Source organism: Medicago sativa, chromosome 5, assembly GCF_051527215.1.
Source record: "Medicago sativa cultivar Bolivia chromosome 5, Bolivia_mono, whole genome shotgun sequence".
NCBI lineage: Eukaryota > Viridiplantae > Streptophyta > Magnoliopsida > Fabales > Fabaceae > Medicago > Medicago sativa.
In genome coordinates, this window is record NC_140753.1 from 77124691 (window position 1) to 77147262 (window position 22572).

A 22572-nucleotide genomic window follows, 5' to 3' on the forward strand; every position below is an offset into this window, starting at 1 on the left:
TATGGTGTTTGACATGGTGTTAGTTTGACGTATATAATTACAATTAATTAATTCATTTTCTTAAACTTTCATTGGTGTAAGACATGTCAGTGTTGGAATCATGTCGACACCACCAACACATGTAATTACTGTATTTTTCAAACTCTTTATTGGTGTCTGACATGTCAGTGTTAGTATTTAGTGTCCGTATATGTGTCGATTACATATCGCTCACACCTCTGATTGAAAACATGACGAGTGTCTAACGCAGTGTCAATCTGACACCAACACATATAAATTACATTCAATTAATTTATTTTCTCAAACTCTTACCAATGTCAATTGTTTCGGTATCATGTTTGTGTTTGTATCTAATGTACAATAAAATTCATGTATAAGTACATCTCTATTGAAAGGTTTAATTGAGAACTTATCCATAAAGCTATGAATTATCATTATTATAAATTTATAATAAGCTTGTAAAAAATTATCAAAAAAATAATAATTTAAGGTATAAGGGCAGATTTCGTCCTCTTATTCAGTTCAAAATTCAAAATGCTGGTCTCTCATTTTAAAATTTGTGATTTTGGTCTCGATCCTGTATGTTGATCACAGGGTTAAACATGAAGATAAGTAGTGAAAGTAACAGCCAGTTTAACGGAAGAATGTAGGTTCATATGTGGTAATAATATCTGCTTTTCTTCCATGTTTCATGTGTTCATACTTCGAAATTTCCTTGCTTGACATTCTCTACAACTAGTTACTCACTCGTACGAGTCTCGATTGTTTTTACAGTTCACATAACCTGTGGCAGTGTTATCAGATCTCAGTCACAGCCATATTGCTCAAATACTGCAGTTGTATTATTGAGCAATGCAATGAAATAGAACAACAAAAAGCACAACAATAGAGCGGCAAGACTTCATGAACGTGTAGCATATAAGTTGACCGGTTTTGATATTTTTGTGTGCAAACACGAACTCATTCATATAAATAGTACATGAACAAGAAACAAGACAATTGAGTAAACTATTCTTACCACATTACTAAAGTACAGTTATCTTCCTTCAGAAAACCCATGCTAATATATAAGCCTGGAAGAGAATTCTGAACAAGAAAAAGGTTTTTATTTCTTTCATTATTCTTGGGCCACTCTGTATCTTCCTGTTTCATTTGCTTCGCTTCTGAACATTTTTTCTGTGTCGATTAGTAGTGGACAGAATTCAACGTTACAAGCCCATAATTTCCACAAGGAACTATAGTATAATTACTGACTACTGAACATAATAACTTTATTATCAAAAGACCAGGTGATAAACTTATTGTCAGAGTACAAAACCTCTGTAACCCATGTCTTGAATGATGCCTCAAATCGAACTATAACAAAAAGTGCTAAATTGGACGTTCTCCAAGAATAAATAACTTCAAGAAACTTAAATCTTCAATGTGTGAATCACCTCCTCTCAAACTCAGCTTCATGGCAATGTGGATCTAACCAGTCCTTAGGAGAGGATCCCTTTGCCATGCCAACACTTGCTTTCTCCCCACCTACAAGCTCCCTCAGGTTATCCACTTTATTCTCCCTACCTGTCCCACTAATTCTCTTATCAGCTTCTTTCAGCTTTTGCTTGAACCGCTGCTTCCGGTTTGATGGAATCACCTCTTGTTGTTTTGATTGCGAAGGAGGCGCTCCGTGTGGGCCAAGATAGATGTTCTCTTCCTTCTTATTCTACAAAAAAAACAAATACAGTAAGCATAGACAAAGTCAACACAACCAGTTCCAATATCTAAAGCCTACATATTATCCAGTCATCCTAAGAAGAAACAATTCTTTCAACTGACCTTTGCAGCAGAATTTGGAGATTCTATGCTTGCAGCATTGTTTTTACTTTGATCAGAGTCTTCAATTCCCAAACTCGGAATCACAAATCCATCAGTGTCTACAACCAACAAAAGTCCAAAGAATATTCATTTAAGAACAAAAGTAAAATGCCATTAAAAAAGTAAAATGCTATTAAAATGCATCTGTAAAAGAATCCTAACTATGTAAAACAATAAGTATTAAGAAGCATGTATCTCACAGGACCGAGCAAAATCAAACAAGTGCAACTAACTACTTTCTAGTCAGAGTTGATAAGTCCCAACAGACAAGTTAATTTTGATAGCAAACAAACAACATAGTAAACTGCAATCTGAAATATAATAAGCATAAATATTGACAAATACAACAACAACAACAACAATCAAGCCTTATCAGTGGGGTCGGCACATGGATTAAATTACGTCATAATGTTATATCATAAATCATATTTAGGTCCAACCCAATAATTATCTGATCTACTCTCTACTTAATAAAAAATTCTCTTCTCTCTACATGTCCAAACCACCTAAGCCCATTTTCCACCATCTTTTCTACAATAGGTGCCACCACCCCATCTCTTGCTAGTATTATCATTCCTAATCCTATCTGATATAGTCTTACCACACATCCAACATAACATCCTCATCTCCGCTAGGCTTAATAAAAAAACTTCATAGCTCCAGATATCATCTCTATGCAATATATAACAGCATCAAATCAAGCTAGAACTTAACACATTCGGCAAGGATGTAATCCTAATGATTAAATAAAGTACAGGTTCATCAATCAATTACCCCAGAAAATAAAATTAAGAAGACATGAAAATTAATAACTCAACAAAACTAATCCAATTGGCAAATACTATTCGGTAATTTGATTCAAACGAGTTCCACCTAAATTCAATAAATCAATAAGAATCAAAAACTCAAATAAGTTAAATACCAATAAACGAATCAATCAGTGTGACCAATTCAAAATTAAAATCCCAATTATTTAGGGAAACGCATAAAAAAACCACAAAAGATCCCTTTTTTCTTAAATGATCCATTGATTCTGCTTAAAAAATAAAGGAAAGAATGAAATTGAGGCGAAAATTGCATACCCCACTCGTCATCGTCTTGTTGTTGAATGGGAGAAGTGGATTGCAGTGAAGAGGGCTCCATGGTAAAGCGATGACCATGGATTTCAATGCGAAATGGGCGATAAAGCCCGATTGATGGAACAAAAAGCAAACAAACGCACCAAATCAAATTGAATTGATAGAGAAATTAAAATAAACCCTAATTTTAGGGTTTGGGAGGGAATTGTTCGAATATTGAACCACCCACACAAGGGTACTTTTGTCGTTCTCGGTTTTTAAATGGGTTCCTTCATATGTGTACTCTATTCTTCATTTATTTTTTTATAGATTGATTGATTATTCCAACAAAAAAATTAATTAATTAATTGTTTATGATAAGATAAGGATTCGTCATCTTTTTTTATTTCATTGAATTTTTATTTTTGTGGTAAGATTTTTTTTTAATTTAGCAATTCAAGAATTTAAATTTTTATAAATTAGTTTTAATCTCAATTCTTAAGTAATATAAGATTTTTTAGTGTAGCGAAACAGTAGCCTCAGTCGAGATTAAAAAGATGGCTCTTGCGAAGCTTAGACATGCCATGTTTTTGAGGTATTATTCGCTTTAGCTTTTGTATGTAAACTATCGTGATTTTGTCATTTATAGAAACTCTTTGATGGGTAGAGAAGTGTGGAATTTTTTCAGCAAACGAATATGATTATACCAAGAGGATGAAGATAACTTATGACAACTTCAAATTGTTAGGCAAAGTAGTTTACTAGTATCACAAGCTTTTGTTAGTTAGTTAGATGGTTAAGAAGTAGCTACTTAGCAGAGAGGGTATCGAGAAGGGTAGGGAATGGAACGAACACTTTCTTCTGGTTTGACAGGTGGTTAGGCGACGTTCCTTTGCGGACGCATTTTACTCGTTTATTTGATTTAGCGACAAATAAGTTGAGTATGGTGGCTGCAGGGGCGGAGCCAGGTTTTAAACATTGGGGGGACCAAGTCTTTAAATGTAGTATAATTTAGCAAACAAACTTACATAATGGTTTTTTTTTCTAAAAGTGGAAGTGATTTTCTTGCCATAAAAACAAAGGCTCAACGTACAAAATGACACAAATGCTAATAATGGGGGGACCATATTCATAACCGATCGGCATTTCAGGAGTGGATCCTCATAATATTTGTGGCAGCACATCAGATCTTGGATCGGCGTTTCAGGAGTGGATCCTCACAATATTTGTGAGCATTTCATTCAGTTTACTCACTATACAGGTCATTCAAAGAATCACCGATCTTTTCTCCAACTAATATGACTGTTGTGTGTCTGGCTCGTTTGGAATGAACGTAACAACATGCTTTTTAAACAATAAATTTTGGATGTTATTATTTAATTCCATTATTAGCACAATTTAAGAAGCATGTTATTATTAAACAATATTCTAGTAACAACATGCTTTTTAATAATTTTGTTTTTTAATTCCATTTTTAGTGTCTGGCTCGTTTGGTTTAGATGTTGAAAAGTGATTCCATATAAAACCCTGCTTAAATAAACAATTTAATTTTTTGGTTACAAATAAACACTTTAATTAATTATTTATAACATTAAAGTGCTTTTTTTGAAAGATAACATCAAACTGCTTATGTGCAAGTTATTTTTATAACAAAATGTAAAATAAAGTTTATAAAAAAAACCTATAAACAATAGGAAAATGATCGCAAATGTCTTTGCATTCTTTAAAGAATAAAAAAATAGTAGTGTTTTTTTCTTCAAATAGTCTAATGACTAGATTCACAAACATTATATGTGAAGAAGTGGGAAAATCTGGAGTTCAAACTCCGACCAGAGACATTAAACAGAGCTCCAGAATATCAAACCAGCACCACGAGACAAGGAAATCACCTTGCTAGTTGATATGCCTACCTACAACACGTAGAGAAAAAGAATTATTCATATTATTACTAATATAAAATTATTAAGTTCGTAAGCAAAATTATTGTAATTAGTAAACTCTTGAGCAATTATAAAAGAGCAGTCACGATAATAATCCATATGTAAGACTTTCCACCAAAGCAAGACATTGTCAAATGGCTCTGTTTGGTAAAATTAGCTGATAGCTGATAAGCTAGCTGATAGCTTTTAGCTGATAAGCTAGTTGAAGTGTTTGGTAAAATTAGCTGATAGCTTTTGCTTTGAATAATAAGGGTAAATATGGAAGAAAAAATGAGAAGCTAAAAGCTATAAGCTCAAAAGCTACTTGAAGTAGCTTCTGAAAAATAGCTTATAAGCTCTTGAAATAAGCTATAAGCTCGTTGTACCAAACAGAGCTTTTGTGTTACCAAACAGAGCTTTTTTTATCAAATGAGCTTATAAGCTAAAAGTTAAGAGCTAAAAGCTCTTTTTTTGGGTTTATCAAACAGAGCCAATGTCACTCTGCAATATCTACGAAAGATTTCCTTGTCTCTTATTCTTTTTCTATAACATCATTTCTTCGTGCTCCCGAGCAAATGATTACAGTTTTAACAACTGATTTTTTTTACAAAATATTTTCAAAATTTAGTGACAAACAATGATGTGTCCACAGCCCACCTCTTTTATTTTTTTTAGTTACTATGGTCTATCCACCGATAACATATACTCTCTCCGTCCCGGTATAATTGACCTACTTTGGTTTTTCACATAGATTAAGAAAAGTGTATAAATGAAGGGGAAAGTGGAATATATTGTATTGGGAATGATAAAAGTAGTATTATTTAGTGTTATATTGTATTGGGAATGATGAAAGTTGTATTGAAAATTGAAATGAGTCAGTTATTTTGAGACACTTTTTTTTAGAAAATGGGTCAGTTATTCCGGGACGGAGGGAGTACTATATTGCCAATATTCATATATATAACTTGGATCATGAAAAAAAAATTAAAAAAAGAATTTGGATCATAAATCAACCTTTGCTACACTCGTGAGACATTGTTTCATTTTTGTTATCTATAATTTATGTGTAAATGTTTCTAGTTTCTACTACCTTCCTTAAATTTCAATAATTTTTTAAAAAAATTCAAGTTTTTTTATATTGTTCACATTCTTCAAAAAAAAAAAACGTAGAGAGACCACACTCTTTTTAATCAATGCCGGGATAATTTTCCTAATAGCTCACAACCGGCAACATTTAGTTTAATCCATTATTGTGTGACCAAACATGTGAGTGTGACTTGATTAATGCTCACACTCAAATCTTATATGGAGAAAATTCATGCAATTGGTTGTGCTTATTACTTGTACTTGCTGGGAAAGTATGTGAACAATGGAACTCCACAGTCTTGAAGTGTTGTTATGAGAAATTTATTTTGTTGTTACTTGTTTTTGATATATATATATATATATATATATATATATATATATATATATATATATATATATATATATATATATATAATATTATGCTTAGCTTCCTCAACGGAATATGTTTGAGGTGCGGTACAAATAGGTATCTCTCTCGAAATTTAAACATTAGTTCGCCACGTTATGCAACACTAAACCTTTTAGTGAGTGAGGTTGAAGGCCCTTTCCAAGTACTACATATTCGATTTCTCTTTCTCAGAAACATTATTTTGAAGGGTCAACCCAAGTATCGTGGCATGTGTAAGGGAGGAGTCAGATTGCACATGCATTCGATGATTCCAAGGCTTTGATTTTGTAAAAATTGATGCAAAAAACAAACACCTTTCCTATCTCCAAGAGAATCAGTTTCATTGCAGATTAATAAATAACAAAAGGTTTCATGTCAGAGCAAGAAAACAAATTTGGCATCAAGTTTTTCATTTGCAATCTTCTTGGTATAGTACAGTTACTCAGCAGTTTGACCAAATCTCAAAATTTTCAGGTTTGGTGAAGAAGAAAATGTTTCCTTTGGAAGTTCTTCAAGCTATGATCTTTTGTAAATTGTAACCCCTTTTTAGCACATTGAAATTTCACTCGAGTCTTTACTCTATACATTCTGTATTCCAAGAGAGAGACAAAAATCATAATCATGGAGAAAGTAACCAAGCAACAAATATATCACAAGCTTGGTTCTGTTTTCACCACTTTCCTATCTATCATTCTAGTACTTCTTGTTCTCTTTTTAGTTTCCAAATCTTTTCCTTACCTTTTCACACTTCTATTTGCTCTTATATCTAGTATGTTTCTTTTCACACTGACAGAGAAAAAAGGATCTCTATGTGAACATGTAGTCCAAGATAACATGCATAAATCAAAGTTACAGTCTTCATTAGAAGATGTTGTTCAGATGCATGAAAAGCAAGCTGAAGCACAGTCACATCCTTCATTTCCAGTAGACAGTGAAAGCAACAATATCATTGATAAACTCAATGCTCAAAAGTATGAGCTACAAGCTGATCCACATTCAGATTCTTCATTTCCATCAGATAGTGAAAGTAGTATTAGCTCAACTGTTGATGAAAGTTTTGAGATTGATATAAGAAGAAATCAAGACATGGTGAGTATATGTGACAATCTGGACTACTCTAACAATGATGATAACGATGATGAGGACGACCGCGACGATGATGACGAGGAGGATGAGGATGACCTTATTGAAATCAAGTTTCCAAGCAACCACTTCTCTTGTTTAAAGGAAGACTCTAAACAGAATTTAGATTTCATTTTCAAGCAACAGCAGGGTCTCATGGATCTCTTAGCAGAAATTAATGAAATGAATGAGGATGAAAATTTAATTGAGATTGATATTTTCAAGGGATGCACCAAATATCAAGATTTCAGATTTAAGGAGTTGACATGTTTAGGAGATCAATGTGTTCTTAGTGATTGATCCTTAATTTATTTATATCTTAAACTGTTATTTTAGGTTCAATTTCAGCCACTAGATATTTTCCTCATGATGCTTAGTAAAATTTTGTTTTCTTGTATTATTAACTTGACATTTTAAATCTTGAGCTATTTTTTTTGTGTGTGTTATTTATAGTTTTAATTTTAATGAAACCTACTGATGATGTTATAAGTTTTGGACACATTACACAATCTGGTGAAATTTTGGTTCCTCCTGCAATCCATAAAGGAACTTTTTCAAGTGTATGTCATTATCAACTAATTTTGTTGTTCCCTCCTTTTCATTTTCAAAATCTTTTGCTCCCTCTCATATTCCGGAAAGGAAAAAGATAGGTAGACACCCTTTTTTATACACCTCTCATGTACACCTCCATGTGACAGGGGTATTTTAGTAATTTCACATCCCATCATCACCCCTCTCACCTCTTCTTTAAATGTTTTTGCCACATGTCACAATTGTGTGTGGGTGTCAAAGGGTGTATGACACCTAAGATGGTCTATGTATAAGGGTTCAATGGAAAATTTTATTAAACTCCATTGTTGTGTTTCAGAATGAGCGATCCTTTGAGACTAACAATCAAGTGCCACGGTTGACTCAAAATCTTAAGAAACATTGTCAAATAAATAAATGGGGACTGGCATAAACAAATACACTCTAACTCTAGTAAGTAAGGACCGCACAACGGCTTGGACCCGTCGATATGGTTGGTTTAGCTCGTTATTTTTTGTGAGGCGAGTTGGAATTTTGAACCCGTAACTATCAGTTGATCTGTCCCGCAAAACCCGTTAAAAATAAGGAACGGGATGACCCGGTCTAGAGTAAAAAAATCCATTTCTCTACTACTCTTTATTTTTAAGTCAGAATTAATTTTCTAATTTTCTCAGTTACTCTTTATTTATGAGTTAATCAATTTTCTAATTTTTTTCATACATATCACTTCTATAGTAGAGAGAAAACTCATTTAATTAAATCTCTTTGGTGTATGATTTAGACTCATCTTTGTAATATTTTCTTAATCAATAAACTCATAAATTTTTTATTTTGTTATCTTGTCGGCTTATTTTAGACTTTTATTATAATGAACAGTGATATTTTGAATGACAACTTTTATGTTTTTTTTTTTTTTACAAAAACAAAACGATATTTACTCATTCAAATTGATAGAGTACATCAAATACAAACATCGCTAAAGACGTAAAGGATAAATCAACAAACAAACTCACATCACCCAAGTTAATATCATACAACGACAAAATGCTTACAAATAATATGATAAAATCCAAGTCACTGAAATACTCATGCTTCCAGATCTGCAACTTTGACACCCAAATCCTTGATTGGATTTGTAATTGACTGATGTCGATCTTTCAATAGGAACTACACGAACACCGCGACAAGACGCGAAATCAAACGCCACACAAGACGACTAACAACACAACACTGCAATTAGACGATGAAATCACAAAAACGCAAAAGAAAAAACTTGATATATGTGAAACCCACTTATTTAAATTGAAAGAAAAGAGGAAAAAAGATGTAGATGGATGATTTTAGGTCAAAAAATGACCTAAAACCACCCCTCTACGATGAATGAAGGAGAAATAAAAGTTTAGAGAGAAGTTGGAGTTTCCCTCACGAAAACTAGGACGGACTCATTAGTTACGTATTTTGATCACCTAAGATGCTCTTTGATTTAATTTTTATTTTACATTTTTTTCTTTACTTTTGTGATTTTTTTAAAAAAAATTATTTAAAAACTGACGTGTAGCCCGTCGGCTCGACATGAAACGAGGCAAGTGAGATTTTCAACCCCCTACCTATGGTTGGCCTACCCTACCCTCTCACAATTTTAGACGAGTTAGTGGCGAGGTGAGTTATGGCATGACGGGTTGGTCCGTTTATGTCAATGCCATATGTTATCTCTAGCAACACATTTCAAGTTTTTTTTTTTTTAAGAACATATTTCAAGTTTAAGTGCTGACATATTTCAAATTGACTTGTGAAAAAATATATATTTCATATTAAAAATTAACATATAATTTCAACAACTAATTCCCTCAAAGAAAAAATTCAACAGCTAATGAACATAACCAACAAACCTAGGGTTTAATACAAGTAGATGAAACATAAATTTGCAACGCTAAGAATAACGATGAGCATGAGAAAATTTGATAATTTGAAATTTATAAAATAAAATATAAAAAAAATTATAATGAGGGTAAGATACACTTTTTATAGTGATCTTTACTAATCCTATTTAACTTTAACTATCATATATAATCTATAACCAACTCTAAGATGCCACATTATAGGCTGCAAAGTATGATATCAATGAGACAGAAGCAAGCAAACATGCTCTTCAAATAGAAAGAAAAGAGATAAGAAGAGTAGAGAGACCCCCAAGATTAATCCAACGGCAGAGATTAAAGCGAAGCGCTCTAAGGTAGTGTCATTGAGGTTGGATAGGCGGATGAATGTCTTCAGGATGAAGGGTGAAGAGAGTGGTGACAAAGAAACAAATTGATGATAACGTTGTGAAACAACCCAAAGTACATGTTCATCTTTGTTGTGGAAGCGCACTGGGACGAGGAAATCATTGGCCGAGACGAATCTGGCAAGCTTGCCAACCACAAGTAGATGTCAATAGCTAGGAAATTACAAACCAATATCGATATGGTGTGTGTTTTGTGCGTTTGAATTACAAACCGCAATGGCATATATCTTATTTACTAAAGCTTAACCCGTAAAGCTAACCCTAAACCTAATTTTTTCCCCCCATTTTTTCATCCACTTTTCTAAACCATTGGATCTTGCGCATTTAGGCGTCATTCAATTTTAGCCATTGATCATATTATATTTATCTCTTCTATTTTCCGAAACAACTATTTCGTATTTATCTCTTCTATTTTCCGAAACAACTATTTCATATTTATCTCTAATTATAATTTTGGTCATATCCGAAATTTGTTATCAATTCACTTAAATCCGAAATTTGTTTTCCTATAGTTTTGGCCATCCGAATCCTTATTTATTAATTAACCTAACAAATTTCCCTTTCAAAAAAAAAAAAATTAACCTAACAAATTTCATTCGTATCCTCCTTTTTTTTTTGAAACAAATATTTTCTACACTTTTACGATTGCAATTTAACATAACAAATTCCATCTAAAAAAATGCATCGCACAAATTTTATTCTTATCCTCGCCTTTTTTTTTTATGAAGCAAATATTTTGGTTATATATACGAAGCCCTAAACCTGTTTCTCTCGATAAAAATAAACCCTAAACCGTGGTAAATGCTTAATCCGTAAAGCTAACCCTAAACCTAATTTTTTCCCCCCATTTTTTCATCCACTTTTCTAAGCCATTGGATCTTGCGCATTTAGGCGCCATTCAATTTTAGCCATTGATCATATTATATTTATCTCTTCTATTTTCCAAAACAACTATTTCGTATTTATCTCTTCTATTTTCCGAAACAACTATTTCATATTTATCTCTAATTATAATTTTGGTCATATCCGAAATTTGTTATCAATTCACTTAAATCCGAAATTTGTTTTCCTATAGTTTTGGCCATCCGAATCCTTATTTATTAATTAACCTAACAAATTTCCCTTTAAAAAAAAAAATTAACCTAACAAATTTCATTCGTATCCTCCTTTTTTTTTTGAAACAAATATTTTCTACACTTTTACGATTGCAATTTAACATAACAAATTCCATCTAAAAAAATGCATCGCACAAATTTTATTCTTATCCTCGCCTTTTTTTTTATGAAGCAAATATTTTGGTTATACATACGAAGCCCTAAACCTGTTTCTCTCGATAAAAATAAACCCTAAACCGTGGTAAATGCTTAATCCGTAAAGCTAACCCTAAACCTAATTTTTTTCCCCCCATTTTTTCATCCACTTTACTAAGAACACAAAGGTGTTGTTTGTTACTTCTTTCTTTCATACGGTATTACTATAAATACACATGACCATGGCTGTGAATGTCACCTTCATTCTTGAATTTTCTTATCCATGAAAAAGAAGAAGAAATGGTAGGTGAGAAAGCATGAGTGTGGCCTGATAAATTCTTTCTAAAGAGGACCATAGTTTTTTTTTCTTTTGATAATAAGTGGTTTGTTGTTGTTCATGTTGTAAGATGTTGAACTGCTGACATCGTTGTTTGTGTTTTAGATGAAGATTGTCACGTGCGCCCCTTCCCATTACCTTTTTCTTTTTTGTTTCTTTAATTATAATATACACATGTGGCTTTTTCTTTTAAATTTAATTGAAAAATAATGCATGTGGCGTCCAACTCACTTAAGTGATGAGCTACGTGGGCGTTGATAGAGTCAAGATTATGGGGACCTTAAAGTTGAAAAAAAAGGGTAAACTTAGGGGGTTAAAAAGTGGTTTTTTTAATAGGGGACCAAAATTGCAACTATGATAAAGTTAGGGGCCAAAAAGTCTTTTAAATAAGATTTGGGTAGAAGAAAATCCAAAAGAAATTTGGGATCCATTTCCAATTAATATAATCCTTCTTTTATTTTTCAAAAAAAATATATAAAATCAATTCAATCAAACTCAATTTTGGTCACCGCATAATCAAACACATGCATAGTAGCTTCTAAAATTGTTTAGTTTAAGTCGATTCTCCAACATGGGTATAATCCGTTGTCGCCCTTTATCATATTTATATTAATGATTTCATATTACTATGATATTTAACTATTGTTATTGTCACACTAAATATCGTATAAGAAATTTTCCCTTTTCTTAACCATTAATTAAAATAATATTTAAACGAATTTAAAAAACACGGTAATAAAATATAGTATATATAGACATAATTATATTTTTAATTTTTAATTTATTTACATACTTTATATTTAACTTATTACAATTTATAGTTTCTTTATCTATATCTAATGAAATTTTATGTTTATAAATAAATATGTTTAGTTCCTATAAAATCACGACATTTTTAAGTTTACTCTGGAATTTTAAACGATTGCGTGACTATTCATTTGTTTGCTAACAAATCTGTGTGCTGGTATTCTCCTAATATAATTTTTGGTATACTTTTTTAATTTTATAATTGAAACTATGGTTCCCTTACTAAATTAGTTACTAATCAATCAATGTATGGTAACTGATCTGTTCGGTGAGGAATCGATGGAGGCAACAGTGGTGAAAAGTGTTCTGATACAGTGGCAATGAGTCTTTACGGTGGAATGGAAGGTGCATGCAGGCACGTTAGCTCTACGAGACTAAAGTCAGTAGAGAAACAAATACAATTAATAACTCCGACGATGGATCTGTTGTTGAGCTTAGTGTGGATTGTGCTGCGCCAAACAATTCAAATGTTCAGATGGTAATTATTACATTAATCTTTCATGAGTCCATAAAGGTTTAATCCGTAACACAATTGATCAAATTGTTTGCCACCAATGTCTGCAGGATGTACCAGAGGCTGAGGACTCATGCAACAATACATGTGTGATTGACACACCAACCACCAAAACAGGTGCTAAGAGGTCCTCTAATAGCATTGACTATGTGGCTGTTGATGATGATGAAGCTGGCCAGACGTCGGCCACAAAACCTACCAGAGTTGTTCGTGTCAAAATTGAGCACAAGGACGACAAAGATGTTTAGCTTGCTCGAATGCTAGAGCCGTTTGCTTTGTTATCGAATTCCTTCAATCTGCATAAATCAGACATTAAATAATCTGTGTTTTTTCCTTTTGTTTTTTACAGTTTGGTTTTTAATTTTCTTCAAGTTGCTGTGTCGGCTATATTTACTTAGCTAAGGAAACTTTTTCCAGTCCACCTAAATAAATTTATTCATTGCCATAAGTATTAATTCAACAATTTATTATCATTGTCTTTTATCAGCGCTTCGACCTCTAAATGTACGAAATTTATTTTTAGATTTACCTCCGGAAGGTGTTAATATTTTTCTGAATGTTAGATAGTCATTCACCAAGTTGGTATGCTTGATGAAGAAAACCCAATACTGATTTGGCTTGAGTAACTAGATCCCACGCATTCACATGTTAAATTAAAAGTACAGATTGATAAAACCAAGTTAGTATGCTTGCCTTTGCTTAGTATGTGTTTAAGCGAAGGAACATTTTATAATGTTTTAAACAAGTATGTAACAGATCATTAAAAAATTTAAAATTTTAAGCATAATTAAATAAATTTTAATTTATTAGGGACTAAACTATGTGCTGAAATTTTTTATAGAAACCAAAATCTATCAAAAAAATTTACGAGGACTAAAAACTAAATTTGATATATTTATAGGGGCTAAAAACTTTATTAATTATTCGTTTTATTATGTATCAAATTATTCCGGCCCGTGAGACCCGTGCGTTGCACGGGTCGGCGTTCTAGTTTATACTATTCTAAAACTTTAGTGTATCAGTATTTTTATTTTGTTTCAAAAGAAGAAGAGTAATTTTATATATAAATATTTACTTTTAGATCTATTTTGGTTAGGGTTAATTATGTTTCCAGTCCCTATAAAATAGCGACCTTGTAAGTTTAGTCCCTACTTAATTTTAATAGCATTTTTAGTCCCTAATTTTGTTTTTCTACATTGAGTATTAGTCCCTACTCAATTCAAATTTGTTTAATTTATGCTTAAACTCTTAAATTTTTGAACAATTTTTTGCAGACATGTTTAGAACATTACTAAAAGTTCGTCTGCAAAAAATTATCGCAAAATTTGATTTCTACATCCAGATTTTATTACTTTTTATCTTTAACTTTTGTCGTTTTAAAAAATTCATATTTAATTCATTTCATGTCAGAAAATTCTAAATTTTAGTAAACGAACCTTTCATAGTGTTCTAATCTTGTCTCAAAAAAATCGTTCAAAAATTTAAGAGTTTAAGGATAATTAATCAAACTTTGTTTTAGCAGGGACTAAAATTATAAGTAATTTTTTTTATAGGGACTAAAAATGCTATTAAAATTAAGTAGAGACTAAACTTACAAGGTCGCTATTTTATAAGGACTAGAAACATAATTAACCCTTTTGGTTATATATATCTTTGATATAACCTAATATTTGCAGCGGAGTGTTTATGTCTTTACATTGAAAAAATAAAATCTGTATATATAACAACAAATCATTATTGATACGTATAAAGATTTGTTTTTTTTACAAATACTTGGTGTATCTATTAAACGAATTTTAAATTGGCAATATATGTTTTTCGTTCCTATAAATATTTTAATTTTTGTCCACAACTCTAGTTCAATTGACAAAATGTTAAAATTGCCATGCCCGACGTTGTCATGGGATTCGAAACATGACCCATCCTCTTTTGTGTGTGAGCTTCAATGATTATTTGTCATTTTGTCTGTCTATAAAAAAAAAAAATCAACTTTTAGTTTTATTCTCTAAAAATTTTCTTAGAGTTTTAGTCGTCCATAATTTTATCATTGCTTTTAAGTCAGGTCATCATGTGTACCTTTCAGATTTTTGAATGGGTTTTTAAGAAATGTTTGGAATATTATAACAATATCTCCAAAAAAGTAAAAATTGTTTAACAAAACATTAATTAAATATGATTTTTTAAGCATCAAAAACATAAAAAATCATATTTAATTCATCCTTTGTTAAAAAAAAATGTTATGATATACTAACAAAAATCAAAATTTTGAATGATACAAGTGATCAATTGACTTAAAAGTAGGATAAAAAGTGGCGATGAAAAACTTTAGGGGAACTAAAAGTAAAAAAAAAAATAAAAAAATAGGGAGACTAACATGAAAATTGAAAAGTTAGAATATTTATATGGATCAAAACATGAAAAGTTAGAATATTTATATGGATCAAAATATTATATTATTTAAGTAGTGAATTTTTTTTTTGGTAGTGGCCGGGGCTTGAACCCCGGACCTTGCATATTTTATGCATTGTCCCAACCAACTGAGCTAAGCTCACGAGGACATTTAAGTAGTGAATATACAAATATTCATAAATGGTGAAAAAATAAAAAAAATATAAGAAAAATATTTACATATATTCAGTAGTTTGAAGCAATGCTGCCAGAGTTACAACAAGTCTCGTCCATTTTTTGAAGATCTTCATCAGGATTAGAAGTTGCACCTATTTATTTTTTTTGTTCTTAATGTATATTATGCAGTTTTAGTAACAATAATCAACTTTATTATTCTACTACTACAAAAATTGAGTGACAATGTGTTTGGTTATGCATGCTAAATACGTGCTCTAGCCAGGGGCGGACCTGAGCAGGGCAGGGTGTGGCAATAGCCACACCAGCTCATGTCCAATTGTTTTTAATTTCTTTTAGAACCCAGCCCAGCCCATCATTTTCCTTTTCTGATTTCTATCAGGCCCATGTTTCCTTTCCTTCTTCTTTTCTAACCGCACCACCTGTTTTCCTTCTGATTTCTCACATCAACACCACCAACCAACCATAAACCGTTACTCTCTCTCTCTCTCTCTCTCTCTCTCTCTCTCTCTCTCTCTCTCTCTCTCTCTCTCTCTCTCTCTCTCTCCTCTCTCCTTCTCTATTCTCTCCTCTCCTCTCTCTGCCCATTTCATTTCCTCTCCTCTTTCAGGTCAGTTTTGAAATTACTATATTGAAACTGATAGTAGTAGTGCGAGTAATTGAATTAGAAAATTGAAATTGAATCAAGATAATGAGAGTGATAGCAGTACTGAAATTGAAATTGATTTTAGTTTTAGGTTGGTTACTAAAATTTATTAAATTTAATATAATTTAATTATTCGACGGAATTTTTTTTTTTTGCCACAGTGATATTGCAATTCCAGGTCCGCCCCTGGCTCTAGCATTAAAAATCAAACATGTTTGTCACTATGAATATTGTCGGGACAAGTTTTATACATATTACATTAGCTGTTAATAATTTAGTATTACATCAAAGTACTTATTATGAGTTAGATGTCTTAACAAATGTGTATTTGGCCTATTCTGATCAAAGTCTTTAAAATCTTATCAAAGTTTGATAATTATCAAATATGTGTGAGGCATTCAAGATTAAACATGTTTGTGATTTTATGGATGTAAATTGATATTCATGGATGCGGATAGTGTGATATCTGTGTCCGCTCCATTTGATAAATATGAAATCTATATCCTATCTATATTCGCGTGGGTATCTGCTTAGCGTTGTGACATTCTTGTTACGAGAGCTTCAAAATAACTTTGAATCTTTGTTTCAATTTGCTTTTGATGATCCTTTGCTTTTGATGTAGTCAGCAATACCACTAAATGTGAGGCAGAGGAAGTAATATGTTCTCAAGAAATATCTTTGAAGCTCAATTTGGATAATTTAAAACTAACGAAGAAAAACGAAATGGAACAAAATGAAACAAAATTTTTATTTCATTGCTTGAATATTTTATTATGAATTAGAACTAATTTCTCATTCCATTATTTAAAAAATAAAAATTTTATTTCATTGCTTGAATATTTTATTATGAATTAGAACTAATTTTTTTTTGGATGAATGAAGCGGTTTAGCGATTATGTGTGTCAACACCGATTCCTGAATTAGCCGCACTAAATAATCCTTATCGCATGCTTCTGTCCTTCATTCATTCACCAAGTTTTCAACAACCTTAGCCGCTTTCATTCGAACCTTCAAACACGTGTTCAACAAATTAGGGTTCAGGGTTCTGAATCGCGATTCCTCCATAACCAAATCGATTCAACAACACAACTCATAAATCAATTTCAACTGATGATCTAGCTGCTCGAAGTCGGTGTCTTTGTTTAATCTCTCCTTGTGAGAAGTATCCTCTCTTATTCTCTCCTTGTGAGATGTTTATTGTTTAAGTCTCTCCTTGTGAGAAGTTATATTTTGTCTCTCCTCTGTGAGAAGTTTTCCGTCCCTTTTCTTCCTTTTTCATGGCAAAGCTCCTCTTTAACTTTTCACAAAAAACCACCACGACCCTTTACCCTTCTGTCATTGTATTTCATCACTTCTGCTGGAACACGTCTCATAAAGTCCCTCCAACAAGCATATATCAAGCTACAGGATGGGTATCAATTTCTTCGCTAGCTGTCCGGCCACTTCCTAAACCGCCCCCAAGTCACAAATTAACTAGTGATCTGATCTCGAGACGGCCCCTTCGAAAGCCACCATGGAAAAGTTTTATTTGGGTTTCTCTGCTATCTTCCCGTTTGAGAGTGTGTTTTGGCTCCATGTTTTTTATTCTCTGTTATTTTATTTACTGCTTTGTTTGCTTTTTGTTTTTGTTGGTTTATTTCAAGTTTGCATGCCATGTGTTTGTTGAAATGCTAGTGAAGGATTCGTCTTATCGGTACTTTGTTATGAGTAAGGAATTACTGGCGACAATCAGCAAACTCATCATCCTCTCAGCCTCACATAGGACTTTTCAACGTATGGTTGTATTGGTTATCACAGAGACCAATTATAGTCAATATGCGCGAACAACAGCACAATCTTTTTTCCGAGTTGGATGACATCAAAGACTATGGATCTCAAAAGTTTGGTGATCTTGGACCATAGGTGGAAGGAATTAGTCTGATTGTTAGGATATTGTTTTTGGAGTATTGTTGCCCTTTTGTTTTCTGAACTTTATAGATTTATCGTTAGGATGTATCATACTATCTTGATTGTTAGGTCTAATCTCAAGTTATGGGTGTGGGGAATGTCCCAACTCTTAATCGATTGTATTATTTTTTGCCTTTGATTGAATGAAGTTTTTTGACGGTAAAAAAAAAAGAATTAGAACTAATTTCTCATTCCATTATTTAAAAAACGGATGAAACAAAAAGAGTTTTATATTTTTTTATTCTATTTTTTAATTTCAAAAGTGGTTAATAACATACATTTTTTTGTTTATTGAAGTAGTGAAATTGATTAACGATACAAATGAACCTTTTTATTAAAATAGAATCTTCCTCTATAATATTATTTTTTTTAAAAAAAGATTGGCAAAAAAGGTGTTATTAATCATATTTTTTTGGTTTCCTCAAAAAAAAAAATCATATTTTTTTGTAGTGGCTGGAGTTTGAATCTCGGACCTTTACATATTTTATGCATTGTCCCAACCAACTGAGTTAAGCTCACGAGGACATTAATCATATAAATACAATGAAAAGTGCATATATTGTATGCGTTATTAATCATATATATATATATATATATATATATATATATATATATATATATATATATATATATATATTTGGTGATACTCCCTTCGTCTCACAATAATTGTCTCTTTAACATTTTTTCTATTTCTCAAAATAATTGTCACTTTAGAATACCAATGCATCCAAAAAAAGCTCCGAGCAATGTGGAGAGTGGGTGAGAGAGAGTGTCGCGATGGTTTCAGACCACCGCTCCGGTTCCCTTTGCCGGCAGGGAGGAACAATGGGGGGGATTGGGGTCCTGGCAGGGTGCCACAAAGGGGTGGGATTGATGGAAATTGGATCGACGTGAGACCGCGAAGGAGAAAAGCGCTGCGACAGGATTATCAAGGTCAGGACAGACTTAAGGTAGATGAAGAACGGTTCCGGGTTCGGGACGATTTCAAGCTTCGTCAAGCTAGGGTTAGGTATGCATCACGGGGGGACCGGTATTATGGGGATTTCGACACTGGTTCAGATTATTCGGATGGAAGACCTTTGAGGTGGGGAGACCGCGACTTTGAAGAAGAGACTTTTGAAGAATTTGCTGATCGTTCATTGAGGTACAACAAACGTGATCAGAAGCAACACCATGCTAAGCGGCGGTTGGAACAGCATGAACAGATTCAAAGCGCGCAGGGTCCAGCCATTAATCAGAACCTATGTGACGTTGAACCAGAAGGGAAAAGCAAGGCTGCAGAATCGACTCTAAAACGGTTTGTCACATTTTACATCACAAATTTTCCTCCTCAGGCTACATATTTTATTTTACGTAAGGGGTTCGAAGTTTGTGGTATTTTAGAAGATGTATTCGTTGCAAACAATAGGAATAGGAATGGTGAAGTGTATGGCTTTGTTCGTTATGCGAAGGTGCGTGACGTAGACAAGTTATTGAAAGCCTTGAACAATGTTTGTTTTGGGCAATATTGCGTTCGAGCGGTGCTTGCAAGGTTTGATAGGAAACTGATGAGGGAGGGTGAGGGAGTAGGAGGTCAGAAGGAGGTAGGGGAGGGTGGAGGAGAGAAGGAGAGGGTGAGGGAGAAGGAGACCGAGGGAGAAAAAAGTAAGGAAGGGGTGACGGGTAGACGTGATGAGGGGTTGAAGAAGGAGGTGAGGTCGAAGGAGGGATCGGTTGGAGGTGTGAGGGTGGGAGAGGTGAGGAAGAAGGGTGAGGGTGCCGGCGGTAAGGAGTGTAGGAAGGCAAGCTCAGACCTACAGGCATCGACGTCAAAGCTTATTCGGAAATATCGGTCATCTGAGGAGGATTTGAATTGGGCAAAACGTGGATTAATTGGGACAGTAATTGACGGGGCGTCCATACCGTTAATTCAGAATAGGGTGGAGGATGCGGGTTTCAAGGATGTTGATATTATACCACTCGGGGCGGACAAGGTTTTCATTCGTTCGCTTTCAGGTGCGGATGTTTCAGTTATGGTGGGGGAAGCAAAAGAGTTCTTCAACTTAATTTTTTCTAATATGGTGCGCTGGAAACAAGAGGTTCTACCGTTTCAGAGGGGTGCATGGATTCGCTTGTATGGAATACCGATTCATGCTTGGAATGAAACCTTTTTTAAATTATGTGTTCTTGATTGTGGTAAGTTTCTAAGAGCGGATAATTGTTCGTTGAATCGAGAACGGTTTGATTATGCTAGAGTGCTAATATCCACGTCATCTTTGGATGTGGTTAATACATCAGAGAAGATTCTTGTTGATGGTATCACGGTGGAGATAAAATTGATAGAGGAATGGGGCTTTAACATTGGTGATGATGTTTGTTTGTATGATGAGGAGGACAAAGCTGAGTCTGAAACTCAAGACAATGAAGACATACTTGATGATTTGGATAATATAGAGAATGTGGATATCATGGCCGAGAAAATAGTGAATGATATAGAGGAAGCAGCTGACATGCAAGGGGCGGATTTGAATGTGAAAGGCAGTATACCAGCAGTGACTACGGATCCTGTAGAGGTGCTCAATTCTTCGCCATCTGCTGGATGTTCGGACAGTCATGAGGGTGTCAAGGTTTTAACAAGCATTGCTGCACAATCTGTAGCGCATGAAATGTTTGATACGAACAGCAAGCGTGCTGTGACCGACACAGTTTTAGAAGGTGATACGTCAGCTGCTGGGACCTCAATACCTACGGTGGCAGCTGTCTCTACTTCTAATAATGGTAAGGAAGCAGCTGACATGCAAGGGGAGGATTTGAAAGTGAATGGCAGTATACCAGCAGTGACTACGGATCCTGTAGAGGTGCTCAATTCTTCGCCTTCTGCTGGATGTTCGGACAGTCATGAGGGTGTCAAGGTTTTAACAAGCGTTGCTGCACAATCTGTAGTGCATGAAATGTTTGATACGAACATCAAGCTTGCTGTGACTGACACAGTTGTCGAAGGTGATATGTCAGCTGCTGGGACCACAATTCCTACGGTGGCAGCAGTCTCTACTTCTAATAATGTTAAGAAAAGAAGAAACAAAAGCACTGCTGGTTCGGTGGGTAATTCAGGGCCGTGGAGCGTAGATTGGCTTCGGAACATACAAAAAGGAGATATTGGTCTCATTTCCTCTAAAAACAAGCGGTTGAGAAAGGTGGGGAAGGAGAATGGGGGAAGTAATGAGAGACTTTCCAAAAAAGTTATCAAACAAAAGGCGGGCGGAGTTCTTCGACATCCTGTACTCACACTCAAAAAAGTGGCAAGATTACCAAGTAAGGATCGAGAAGAAGTTATGAAGGTGCTGCGAAGGTCTAAAATTATGAAAGTGTTAAAACAAAAAATAAGGGATAGACGCCGTCAAAGGGAGAGAATCACAAGGTCGTTAGAGGCGGTGAGCCAAAGTTCTCAAAACGAATCTACTTCTTTGGCCTCCGTCAATAATGATTGGTCAAACTGGGTAAAGTTAAATGGTAGTGAAGTGGCTAAGGCGGCGGATGTTCAGGGTATCGGTAAAACTATTGGTGTCTCTTTTGAAGGGAGTTACCACAACAAGTTCAGTGTGCTAAGCCGTCAAAGAAATGTTGAGTTGGGGCCAGTGTTAACGCCTGTGGGGGATGAGGGTTTCGGTGTGGAAGGGGGTATGTAGGACGTTGGGTGTGGTGTTGGGGTGTGTGCGTGGGGAGTGTGTGTTATGAAGATGATTTCATGGAATGTGCGGGGTTTGGGGGGTGCTGAAAAAAGAAGGGAGGTTAAGAGAATGGTGGTAGAAAAGAATCCTTACATTTTATGTTTACAAGAGACAAAGCTACCTGTGTGTGATTATTTTTTATGTAATTCTTTGTGGGGAGATTCCAATTACAACTATTCTTTTCGACCGTCTGTAGGGGCCTCGGGGGGTTTGTTAATTATTTGGCATTCGACAGAAGTGGAGGTTTGGTCATCTGGTAGTCAGGAGCATGTTCTTCACATTCATGGTAGACTTATCCGTTCCAATGAAGAGTTTTACATGTTTAATATTTATGCTCCTTGTGAACCTCGTGCGAAACAGGAATTATGGGTATCTGTGACCGCTCGTTTGGAGGGCCTACGGGGTGCAAAGGTTTGTGTTTGTGGAGATTTTAATGCGGTACGTACGGTGGAGGAAAGATGGTCCAGTAGGGGTAATAGTTCTTTTCTTGACATTCAACATTTTAGCAGATTTATTGATGACAATGGTTTGGTGGA

At 34.0% G+C, this 22572-nt stretch overlaps 2 protein-coding genes across 2 annotated transcripts; one reads left to right on the plus strand and one right to left on the minus strand.

The window, feature by feature from the left end:
• Positions 1 to 1250: 1250 nt before the first annotated feature.
• LOC146925215 (Na-translocating NADH-quinone reductase subunit A) lies at positions 1251 to 3170 on the minus strand. Its single transcript, XM_085710188.1, has 3 exons — positions 2943 to 3170; positions 1822 to 1919; positions 1251 to 1708 (listed from the first exon to the last, which is right to left on the minus strand). The coding sequence occupies exons 1-3, from the start codon at positions 3001 to 3003 to the stop codon at positions 1433 to 1435; spliced, it is 435 nt and encodes a 144-aa protein (XP_085566314.1). The 5' UTR covers positions 3004 to 3170; the 3' UTR covers positions 1251 to 1432.
• A 3177-nt stretch (positions 3171 to 6347) lies between these two features.
• Positions 6348 to 7861, plus strand: LOC146925216 (uncharacterized). Its single transcript, XM_085710189.1, has one exon. It carries the CDS (start codon positions 6933 to 6935, stop codon positions 7731 to 7733), a length of 801 nt encoding a protein of 266 aa, XP_085566315.1. The 5' UTR covers positions 6348 to 6932; the 3' UTR covers positions 7734 to 7861.
• The last annotated feature ends 14711 nt before the right edge of the window (positions 7862 to 22572 follow it).